The sequence below is a fragment of the Anabrus simplex genome, chromosome 11 (genome assembly GCF_040414725.1).
Source record: "Anabrus simplex isolate iqAnaSimp1 chromosome 11, ASM4041472v1, whole genome shotgun sequence".
Taxonomy (NCBI): domain Eukaryota; kingdom Metazoa; phylum Arthropoda; class Insecta; order Orthoptera; family Tettigoniidae; genus Anabrus; species Anabrus simplex.
Window position 1 is genome coordinate 48996972 of NC_090275.1, and position 12376 is coordinate 49009347.

The 12376-nt window shown below is 42.9% G+C and overlaps 1 protein-coding gene across 1 annotated transcript in view; it reads left to right on the forward strand.

Moving 5' to 3' along the window:
- Positions 1 to 2126: 2126 nt before the first annotated feature.
- Positions 2127 to 12376, forward strand: part of LOC136883061 (sensory neuron membrane protein 1-like) — a gene marked incomplete at its 5' end in the record, with an annotated part of 45534 nt that continues 35284 nt past the window's right edge. The window contains 3 exon segments of the mRNA XM_067155209.2: positions 2127 to 2171; positions 2372 to 2529; positions 7164 to 7311. Coding sequence (XP_067011310.2) covers positions 2127 to 2171; positions 2372 to 2529; positions 7164 to 7311 — 351 coding nt within the window.

Below are 12376 nucleotides of genomic sequence, written 5' to 3' on the forward strand. Positions count from 1 at the left end.
GGGATGGAAAAAGCAATGGTTTCGTACAGCTCCAGAGTGGCCAAGCCTCTTTAATCCAAACCACGCCCCAGCTGGTTTCAGTTTGTCAAGAAGAACGTGGTCATCACTAAACACTAAACAGCTTTCCCACTAATTGTGGAAGATCTGCATTCTCCCTTCACTAGTGGGGCTTCAGGGACTCTTAGCGTGTGATTGTGGTGCATTGGTCCAGACCATGCATCATATAATGGACGAATGTCCTTTGCGTGCTTATGGTGGAGACCGGAAAGTCTTTGCTGATGTCTCAATATCCCTAGTGCAGTGGATAAATAATTTAGATATCCATGTGTAATTGTTCCCTACTCAGTACCATGTATTCTTTGTAGGTTTTTCTTTTGTATAATATTGTATATACTTGTCAATCATGTAAATTCCATACGCTTAATAATAATTGTGTGTTGTGTACTTCAAGCTTGTGTCTTATATGGTTTGATTAATTTAATAGTTCAGCATACCATACTATTTTGTGCCTGGCTGTAAGTCAGGCTTTGGTAGAGTACTTGATAATATGCGATTTCTTTCACCACCAAAGGAATTAAATCAATTTGAAAAATGTACAAGAGCTATTCCACGAAAGGATGTTGAGTTAACGCGTAATAGCAGAATTTGTCATGTTCATTTCTCTGGTGATTTGATAATAAACTCAGATAATTTTATAGTGAGTGGTGAATTTACAATCTGGAATATTTGTCAGATCTTCACGTAAGCTTTCGAAAGTCTAGTAAACGACAAATTGAGTTGGTAAGTAGAGTATTAAATACTTTTAATACCTTAAAATACGTCATGGTTATTTATTTAATATGCTGGGAGTTATGTGCTATTTATCTATATATGTACATTCCAATAAACTGTGCTTTCCGCAACATGTGATGAAGACTGCAGCACTTATTTCCATGTACAGTATGATTTTTTCCATAATACCCCGCCGTGATATTTTAATTGTAATATCTCATTGTTTTTAAGACGGAGTAATACGTTTCCTCTGGTATCATTCCTAAGATCAGCTGATCGGTACTCTGAAGCTTGCCCACTCTAGCGCTGTCTGGAGGGACGCCCTTGAACTCGAGGAGTCCTCACACTTATGGTTATGGTTTTTATTCGCCACAGAGCCCGTTTCACGCCCATTTTGCCACCAAGTTTTGCATTGTAGACTTTTCTTTTCTTAAACGCTTATGCGAACCCTTCCGCACAGCTTTTCCACGAATCGTGCTTCGCACAAAACTCGACAATGAAAATGCGCTCTTTTATTGTGAGCACCATTTTGTGCTTCATTTAACCGGTCATTAAACACGTCTGTTCTTTTCACTCACACACACGTAATGACACAGCGACATATTCGGGACAGAGTATGCGGGAGATGCGCACGCGCAGACGTGTAACAGCAACCGACTAGTGTATCGAAATCATGGTTTCCAGCATTTCCTGTGATTTTTTTTTTAAAGTTGCTTTACGTCGCACCGACAGATAGGTCTTACGGCGACTTGTCCTGTGAAGGGGAGTTCTCTTGGCCATTAACAAAGATCAATTCCGTGTCACGTCAGTCTTATAAATGTTTTCCACGCCAATTTTATCTTGCCTGCCCTTATAATGCTATAGTCTCATCTACGAGATTGCACACCTGAAGTGGTACCTTTAAGGTGAGATGGTAGACTGAAAATAATCATTACTCTACAGTAACTTAAACCACATAATTTCATTTCAGTAAGCATACAAGAGATCCTAAAATCAGCTCTAAAAATCTCAAGAGTTCTATGTGCAAATATTTTAGAGATACTGGTACATGTCTGCCTGCTGTCATTTCTTGATGGATGCAGTACTTTTGCATCCATCTCTTGGCACAGGCCAGAGTAAAGTGTAGCTTCCACCGAAGTCCCAGTCGACATCCATGGCTGTGACAACATGGAAGTTGCTGGGGTATGGGTGGTGCTGAGTAATGACATTCGGAGCATGACTAGTGCATCTGAGTGTTATGAAAGGTGCTGCTCATAGGGTCAGTCGTGCTGCAATAGTACTTTCTGACCCAGTGAGGAAAGCAAAGGCAAACTACCTCACTCCTCATCTTGCCTAGTACACCTCATTTTGGTGCTGTCATTGGTTTTTGGGGTTTCCTTATAACCGCATAACCTTTGGTGGTGCTATTTGAGGATCCAACCAGCCTCTGGGCTGATGACCTAACAGACAGACACTGGTACATGAATATAACAAAATTTAGCAATGACGATCGGTCTAAAATGTATTCGTACTTGCCTTATGCTATTTCTGTCACAAGTGCTAAATTCCCATCGAGAAGTCATGCAGAAAACGTTAAACAATGTGTTAAAATATGTTGCAGAATGTAGCTCTGAAGAAAGGATCAGAAATGCGTAAGATGTGGGAGAAGTTCCCCGAACCTCTGGATTTCAAAGTCTACTTGTTCAACGTTACGAATCCTCTGGCTGTTCACGGAGGAGCTAAGCCCATCCTTCAAGAAGTAGGACCCTTTTTCTATGAGTAAGTACAGTGTTCTTGTTAAATGTATTGCGGTACAGAAAATGTGACAGAGATCAAATATAGCCTGACCAAGAAATTCAAAGATATGTTGGGCAGGGAGATGAATGAGTACATTTATTGACATAGGACTATAATACTAAAAGTGCGTGGACTACTGTTCGGAAATATATTCGTCAAACCTTGTATACTTCATCCCGCGCTGTGGACTTTCGCGATAAATATTTCTTGTCTTGATCTTCAACGCCAACGGCCGTAGCCGTGTTGAAACACCGGATCCTATGAGATCTCCGAAGTTAAGCAACATTGGGCGTGGTCAAGATTTTGATGGGTTGCCACGCGCTGTTGGTGGAGGGTAAGGGAATGGAGGAGCGGAAAGGAACTGGCCACCGCACCGTGCGCAAACTCCGGCTCAGGCACACCCCTGCAGAGCTTCGGACCTGTCTTCGGGCAGAATACACCCTTACCTTACCTTTAATCCTCAACATAGCCTGCACGTGTGCAACACGCATGTTGCCTGGAAACTTCTACTGTATAACGTTAGGAAAGTGACAAGTTTAGTGCAATTTGTAGCGAGTGCAATCACTTAAAACTCGGTCTAAAAGCAAAGACGTGCACCCTTATATTAACCTAATACCATGGTGCTACAGCCCTGAAGGGTCTTGGCCTACCAAGCGACCACTGCTCAGCCGAAAGGCTTGCAGATTACGAGGTATCATGTGGTTAGCACGACGAATCATCTCGGCCGTTATTCTTGGCTTTCTAGACCGGGGTCGCTATCTCACCGTCAGATAGCTCCTAAATTGTAATCACGTAGGCTGAGTAGACCTCGAAACAACCCTCAGATCCAGGTAAAATCCCTGACCTGGCCGGAAATCAAACCCGGGCCCTCAGGGTAAGAGGCAGGCAAGCTACGCCTACACCACGGGGCCGGTACCCTTACATTAGCTTAGTGAATATAAAGGCAAGATATCTCTATGGCAATCGTACATTATTACATTATGATGTTTACTTCTGTTAGTTACAGACAGCTAAAATTTCCTAACTGAACATCGCTCCTTGTTCACAAAGGAATGGAGTAACGGTGTTGGTATCAAAATATACATCATTCCTTTGCTATCGTGTTTGTGCTTGAAAACTTTTCTTTTTCACCTGATTACTATTTTGTCAGAAAATGTACTACTGTAGTCCATTTTTTAAATCGCGCTGCTGATGCAGATAAGCGAGATGTATTATCAATTAATCATCAATCATGCCTCCGTAGCGTAACGGTTAGTGTTATTAGCTGCCATCCTCGGGAGCCCGGGTTCGATTCCCAGTACTGCCAGAAATTTAAGAATAGCAGGAGGGCTGGTATGTGGTAAAAATGGTAGATGCAGCTCATCTCCAATGGGGGTGTGCCTGGAAAGAGCTGAACTACCACGGGATGTGGACACGAGTTTTTTTATCAATTAGCCATCAATGATTTACATTTAGGACTATCACTCAGGTGGCAGATTCCCTATCAGATGTTTACCTAGCCTTTCCTTAAATGTTTTCAAAGAACTTGAACATTTATCGAACATTTCCCTGATAAGTTATTCCAATCCCTTATCCCTCGTCCTATAAATGAATATTTGCCTCAATTTGTCGTCTAGAATTCCAATTTTATCTTCATACACTGACTGACAGAGCAAATGCAACACCAAGAAGGAGTGGTCAGAACTTTATGCCAATTGCAGGGTAGACTGACGTCACTGAAGTATGCTCAGGATGTGAAATGCGCCGCTGTGCTGCGCACGTAGCGAACGATAAATGGGACACGGCGTTGGCGAATGGCCCACTTCGTACCGTGATTTCTCAGCCGACAGTCATTGTAGAACGTGTTGTCGTGTGCCACAGGACACGTGTATAGCTAAGAATGCCAGGCCGCCGTCAACGGAGGCATTTCCAGCAGACAGACGACTTTACGAGGGGTATGGTGATCGGGCTGAGAAGGGCAGGTTGGTCGCTTCGTCAAATCGCAGCCGATACCCATAGGGATGTGTCCACGGTGCAGCGCCTGTGGCGAAGATGGTTGGCGCAGGGACATGTGGCACGTGCGAGGGGTCCAGGCGCAGCCCGAGTGACGTCAGCACGCGAGGATCGGCGCATCCGCCGCCAAGCGGTGGCAGCCCCGCACGCCACGTCAACCGCCATTCTTCAGCATGTGCAAGACACCCTGGCTGTTCCAATATCGACCAGAACAATTTCCCGTCGATTGGTTGAAGGAGGCCTGCACTCCCGGCGTCCGCTCAGAAGACTATCATTGACTCCACAGCATAGACGTGCACGCCTGGCATGGTGCCGGGCTAGAGCGACTTGGATGAGGGAATGGCGGAACGTCGTGTTCTCCGATGAGTCACGCTTCTGTTCTGTCAGTGATAGTCACCGCAGACGAGTGTGGCGTCGGCGTGGAGAAAGGTCAAATCCGGCAGTAACTGTGGAGCGCCCTACCGCTAGACAACGCGGCATCATGGTTTGGGGCGCTATTGCGTATGATTCTACGTCACCTCTAGTGCGTATTCAAGGCACGTTAAATGCCCACCGCTACGTGCAGCATGTGCTGCGGCCGGTGACACTCCCGTACCGTCAGGGGCTGCCCAATGCTCTGTTTCAGCAGGATAATGCCCGCCCACACACTGCTCGCATCTCCCAACAGGCTCTACGAGGTGTACAGATGCTTCCGTGGCCAGCGTACTCTCCGGATCTCTCACCAATCGAACACGTGTGGGATCTCATTGGACGCCGTTTGCAAACTCTGCCCCAGCCTCGTACGGACGACCAACTGTGGCAAATGGTTGACAGAGAATGGAGAACCATCCCTCAGGACACCATCCGCACTCTTATTGACTCTGTACCTCGACGTGTTTCTGCGTGCATCGCCGCTCGCGGTGGTCCTACATCCTACTGAGTCGATGCCGTGCGCATTGTGTAACCTGCATATCGGTTTGAAATAAACATCAATTATTCGTCCGTGCCGTCTCTGTTTTTTCCCCAACTTTCATCCCTTTCGAACCACTCCTTCTTGGTGTTGCATTTGCTCTGTCAGTCAGTGTATTTGCCAGTAAACTTCTGCTGTATTATGTTAGGAAAGAGGCAAGTAAAGTTTAGTGCAATTTGTAGCGAATTTTATCATTTAAAATATCTAAAAATATAGAAGTGCACGTTTATATTAGCTACGTGTTAATAAATCTCCTTGTAATGACTGGGCAAGAAGTCTCTATAATAACGTTTCATTATAACATTATGATGTGTTGTTCTGTCAGTTAAAGACACCTAACATTTCCTAACTCAACATTTGTAGTAGGAATACCGTAAAAAGTATGGTTGTCCTATCTCAGTGATTAATATTATCACGTTAAAATGTTGTCCATACTTTTGACGACACCTTACTACCATTTACCTCTGTGTAAACACAGCATCGGTATCTTTGAGAGTTTAAAAAATGGTAAGGTTCACGAGATTCGTAAAATTATTCTGCATATATACACACTGCTATGTATCAAACGTGTTTTTTCTTTTTTTTTTTTGCTGGTGTATAAATGGGAAACCACGGAAAACCATTTTCAGGGCTGCCGACAGTGGGATTCGAACCTACTATCTCCCGAATACTGGATACTGGCCGCACTTAAGCGACTGCAGCTATCGAGCTCGTTTTTTTTTTTTTTTTGTTAGTTGCTAGTTGCTTTACGTCGCACCGACACAGATAGGTCTTATGGCGACGATGGGACAAGGAAGGGCTAGGAGTGGGAAGGAAGCGGCCGTAGCCTTAATTACGGTACAGCCCCAGCATTTGCCTGGTGTGAAAATGGAAAACCACGAAAAACCATTTTCAGGGCTGCCGACAATGGGGTTCGAACCTACTATCTCCCGAATACTGGATACTGGCCGCACTTAAACGACTGCAGCTATCAAGCTCGGTCACTGCAGATTGAATGTTAAAACCTCTTCTCTACTGTCATAATCACAATCATAATCATTACTCTATTTATTTAATCTAATCTGTAATCAAGAATGTGGTTAAGTGTAAGAAAGCAGCCAAAATCCCTAACTTCGTCATTTGTAAAGGCACAAATAACTAAATAACATGAAGACTACTAAATCAATCTAAAATCAACAATTGCATGCAGGAAGAAAGCAGTTTTAATGTTAGCCTGTCATTCTCAAGAGCTTCATAATACAGTAAGCCGAATTGTTTACGGGTATGATCACCGAGTATTGAGAAATTGTTTCACAAAACTTACAAATTGCTTTACGGCATATCAAATTTGGAAAAGATAAGATCAATACTTTTAAAGTTATGAATTTTCAAAGTGAGCGCTGCGTTGGAAATGGAAAAATACCGGCACAATTTTTGTTCAACCTGCGTTAAAATTTTAACTGGGTACGATAAAAATTTCTATTACACATAATTAAACTAGAATAAAATAAGCTAAATATTGGTGTAGCTTTATTTCTATGTGGGACAAAGGATAAACTTTTTATTAACGTATAAGCTCGGGTGTCTATACTTTTTCCCCACAATAATAATAATAATAATAATAATAATAATAATAATAATAATAATAATAATAATAATAATAATAATAATAATAATGTGATGTCTCCTATTCCAGTGAATACAAGGTGAAAGAGAATTTATTGGACAACTTGACAGACGACACTGTGTCTTATAATCAACGTGTCAGATGGGTCTTCAATCCGTCAAAGTCTGGTGGTCTGACAGGTGATGAATTGATTACCATGCCTCATATTATCATCCTGGTAAGTGATTTTAAAAAATGATTTTTCCGCACAATTTAATTTTATGTAAACTCTATACTTTGGTAACTAATTAGGGAGAAAACTGGCCAGGATAGCCCAGAATACTTCGTGCTTTTGGGCACTTAGATCTGTCCCCATTTAGCGATATTAAAATCACAGCCTTCTATTTTATTGTACTCGTTTTCATGACGTAAAAGTACCTGTGTTGGTCCTCCAGCAAGTCACTGGTCGTGCTCCTTGGTTGAATGGCCGCTGAATGGTCAATGTAGTGACCTTCGATTCAAAGCGTCCTGGGTTCGATTCTTGGCCTGCTGGGAATCATCTTCACGCCCTTCGTGGCCCTTCTCTTTCTTTTGCCGATACCTTCATTTTTCCAAGGGTCGGACTCCTCCTAATTTCCCTTCTGATTAGTGTTAATAGAGGATGGTTGCCCAGTTGTATTTCTTCTTAAAACAATATCACATACCGAGCGAGTTGGCCCTACGGTTAGAGGCGGCTGGTGGTGGTGGTGATTATTGTTTTAAGAGGAAATACAACTAGGCAACAATCCTCTATGTAACACTATTCAGAGAGAAAAAAATGCAAAGGACCCGACACTTCGAAAAATGAAGGTATCGGCCAGAGAAAGACAAGGGCCACGAAGGGCGTGGAAAAGAAAGACTCCCTAGGCCTTGATTGCTCTAATACCGCCGGGGTCGGAAAAGAACAAGAGTTCACCAAGAGAGGTCGGGTAGGGTAGACGAAAGTGAGGACCCTGACACAAGTACATGGAAGCAATTCCAGGACTCAGCTAAGGGCCCCGTGGTCATCAATGCATGCTCCCAAGTTGAGAGCGCCTGGGGCCGTTTTAGTCGCCTCTTAAGACAGCAAGACGAGCTGGCCAGAAGATTTATCTCCATGGCAACCGTAGTCGCCCCACCCTCCTTTCCATGGCAACCATACCCCCACTCCCTTCATCCGCCACGGCAGACAGTAAGCGGACCTCCCTCTATGAAATGTCAGACACTAACTTTAGTTATTAGAAGTATAATAAGAAACACTTGTAAGTACAATTAGCCTAAATAACATAAAGACCTACGAAGTATCTGTAAGAAACCCATAATTTCACGTGAGAGAAAACATGAAACAACTTTAAGGTCTGTATGGTTCGTACAACAAATGAATATCTACATAGAAAGGTAGCACTGCCTTCGTGATGACAGGCCGTACTGTAAGAAGCGCGCGAAGCTCGTCAGCTGATCGATTCGGGCGGCCTAAATGAATGTTATGATTATGAGTTGCACTTGTGAATGTAATGCGTAACTGTGGATAGCTGTGACTGCTGAAACTCAGACTTTTATTTTGAAGTATATTGCATGCTTCTTCTCTAAATTTATCACATCAGGATTCACATTAACAGCACTTACTGAGATAATGTGACTTCATAGTTTAGGCTATTTTCAAGTGGTGAGTAATTTAAATTTGAGGAACGTAATGCTTCTCGTGCTATTTATTAATTGAATCGTTACCATATAGCACATAATGTGTTACGAAAGCCACAAAGTTGCCCGCTTCACGGTGAATATCCTACTATACAAGTGACTATACGCCAATGTTCTCATTTCTTTTGAATGAGGGCAGGAAACACTTATGGAAGACGAAAATCCTAACCGAAAATGTAACTGTTATGGAGAATACAGGAGTATGTTTCACTCATTTTCCCGAGCTGATGGTGAATTCTGCGTTTGACTTCTTCTTGTTATGTAGATTTATAACCTGTACGTCACGAAGGCAGTGCAGGGAACCACTAAAATATAGGTGCAACACTTTTTTTTTTAAGAAAACACATGTCAGGTAATCAGTGTTTACAACCATTTAGAAAACGTTTAGATGGGTCCTCGGTCTCGGGATAGCATGTCTGCCTCTCACCCGGAAAGCCCGGTTTCGATCCCGACCAGAAATGAGGACTGGTTCGAGGTCCACTCAGCCTATAACATTACAACTGAGGAGCTATCTGTCGGTGAGATGCAAACCCGGCTCTAGAGAACTAAGAATAAGGGCTGAGAGGAATCGTCTCACTGAACATGTGTCACGTCGTAATCTGTTGGCCTTCGGGCTGAGCAGCAGTCGCTTGGTGGGCCAAGGTCCATCAGGATTTGGTTTGAGGTTCACGGTTTGAAATAACTGAGACAAGTCTTGTTAAATGGGCAAGTACGGCATCAGTGTTTTGTTTCGTCGCGTTCTCAACAAGTACATAGACACAAAGAGCTTTAGCACACTATATCGGTGCTACAGGATTTCTTATCTTGGCCACATCCTCAGAAATGACCGTTACAGTACCTAATCTCACAGCGGATTGTACAGTACAGGACAAAATATAGGGTCGAAGAGGTGTCAGAAGAAGGCGAACATCATGGCTTGGAAACATCAAAGAATGGACAGGAATTCACAGTGCTGAAAGACTTTTACGTCAAGTAAGACATCGCACAACATTTGCCAAAGTAACCGCCAACGTCAGAGGGGACCTGATATGGCACTTTGAAAAAGAAGAATCGATCCCAGATATTTCTGCCTGACTATTAGTTTGACAGTAGTTTTATAAGTCAACAAAGTGGCGATTTCCGCCTTCTCGTAAAGTTAATTCACGGAGGATGAGGATATGGTTAGAGAAGTAGAAGGCTATGAGAGGCGGGATATAAAAGACTCACTAGTCTATCTCTATAAGTCTGGTAAGGAATACTGGCGTAAGTGACGACTACATAAAGTGACTTCACAGATGTTCCTAATTGAGTCTGCTACTGCTTCCTACTTTCAGCTTTCCAATCCGATCTTCCTCTGTCAGCTTTCATTCTCTTCGGAACCCAATAGAATAAGGTTTCATTTTCACCCACCGGGCGAGTTGGCCGTGCGCGTAGAGGCGCGTGGCTGTGAGCTTGCATCCGGGAGATAGCAGGTTCGAATCCCACTATCGGCAGCCCTGAAGATGGTTTTCCGTGGTTTCCCATTTTCACACCAGGCAAATGCTGGGGCTGTACCTTAATTAAGGCCACGGCCGCTTCCTTCCAACTCCTAGGCCTTTCCTATCCCATCGTCGCCATAAGACCTATCTCTGTCGGTGCGACGTAAAGCCCCTAGCATTTTCACCCACATCGTAGTCCATCCCGTTCATTTTCTGATACGTTCATTCTTCTAAGGGTAGCACCTTTACCTGGTTTTCTTCTGGTTAGCGGGTTTTCTCCTATAACTTATGCTAAATGTCGCACTAACTCATAGGTTTTCGGTGAGGCTGGGTTAGGAAGTAAAGGTCTTCACCTTAACTATGGTATGATCCAAACATTTTGCTGGTGTGAAATTCGAGAAAAGCATGAAGAACCATCTTCCGAACTGACGACGATGTGGTTCCAGTCCACCGTCTTCCGAATACAATGTTAGATTTAAGACGAGATTGATTGAGATCTACTGTAGTTGTACTTTTTTTTAAAAAACAATCACCAAAACCGAACTCCATGGTGCAACAAACCCCGAAGGGCCGTCACCTACCAAGAGATGGCTGTTCTGGTCGACGGCCTGCAGATTACAAAGTGTCGTGTGATCGGCACGACGAATCCTCTCAGCCATTATTCTTAGCTTTCTGGACCGGAGCCTTTATCTCAACGTCAGATAGTTCTTTACTTCTAATCGCGTAGGCTGAGTAGACCTCGAACCAGCCCTCAGATTCAGGTAAAAATCCATTATCTGTCCGGGAATCGAACCCGAGGCGTCCTGGTAAGAAACACCACCACCACCACTTTATCGAGTGCTGTAATCTGAACCTCCAGGAACCGTAGTAACAACATAGATGATGATGATGACAGTACTGAGTTGAAATGTTTAAAGACTATACCATGTTCCTGAAGTCCATTCGTCAGTAAATCACTGCTGTGTAAAAACAGATGATTTTCGCAAAGATATAATTAAAATTGATAGCACCCCAAAATTACTACTGGAAATACCTAAACCAAACGTAAAATTTGTCCTAATTAACAAACTGAGTCCTTCTATTATTCTCTTGGTAGAGAAGGACAAAGCAATTTTGGAACAGGAAAAATTATTATACTTTTTTTTTCATGAGATTACTTGTCTTTACCCACAATCTCTGGCTGTACAATCTATTCCCAGCTCTACCATCCGAAACGCACGCATCCATTTTACTGTCACATCGCTAATTATTGACTTGTCACTGGTATTAGTTCCGCTGGTAGGTAATGACCTTCATAATCTAAGCAGAGCGGCATTATGTTGTTCGTTTTTAGAACAGCATACACAGGTGATTCTTCCGCATGTGATTTGTAAATATGTATGTACATTGCTTAGTTATTTTATTATTATTAGTTGTTGTGTTGTCAGTATTGTTATTATTTGAATGAATTATAACATCTGTAGTTGGACAAGTAATAACTTTGTTGATCTTATATAAACAAATCAAATCAAAAACATGGAAGCAAGCTTGTAGTTGTATATGATTGTTGATATTGTGACCACAGCTACGGCAACTCCAGTTCTACATTGAATTCGAACGATAGGAAGGCGATTTCTTAGTTGAAAACTCCCACATGCATCGACCGTGATTCGAACCGCCGCCACTTTGGAGAGAAACCAGTGGCAGAACCTTTCTGCTATCACTCCCCCTGCAAATAAAGAGTTCTGCCTATCTGTTTATGAAAGTGTATGTATATTTCACATCTTCTTCTAAACCACAGAGTAATTTCAGCCAAATTTGGGTACACTTACCAGTTTACTATCTAGTCACAAGCACTGTGGGGGAAAGATACCCTTACACCCCTAAGATCGGGGGTGGGAAGGAGTGAGATATAAAAATAATCGAAAATAGTGTCAAATCCATACTTTTCTGGGTTGCTAAGATGAATAGGGACACTCCGGATATAGTTTGAAGTCCAAGTTCAGTCCCAGTCGGATGATAGTGAGAAAGGGTGAAGAAAAAATGTCCAAAATGACCGACTTTATGGATTTATGTGTGTATGTTCCAGCATACTTCTCAACCAAACCCAGAAGAATTAATCAGAGGCGATTTAAATCCCCGACCCGG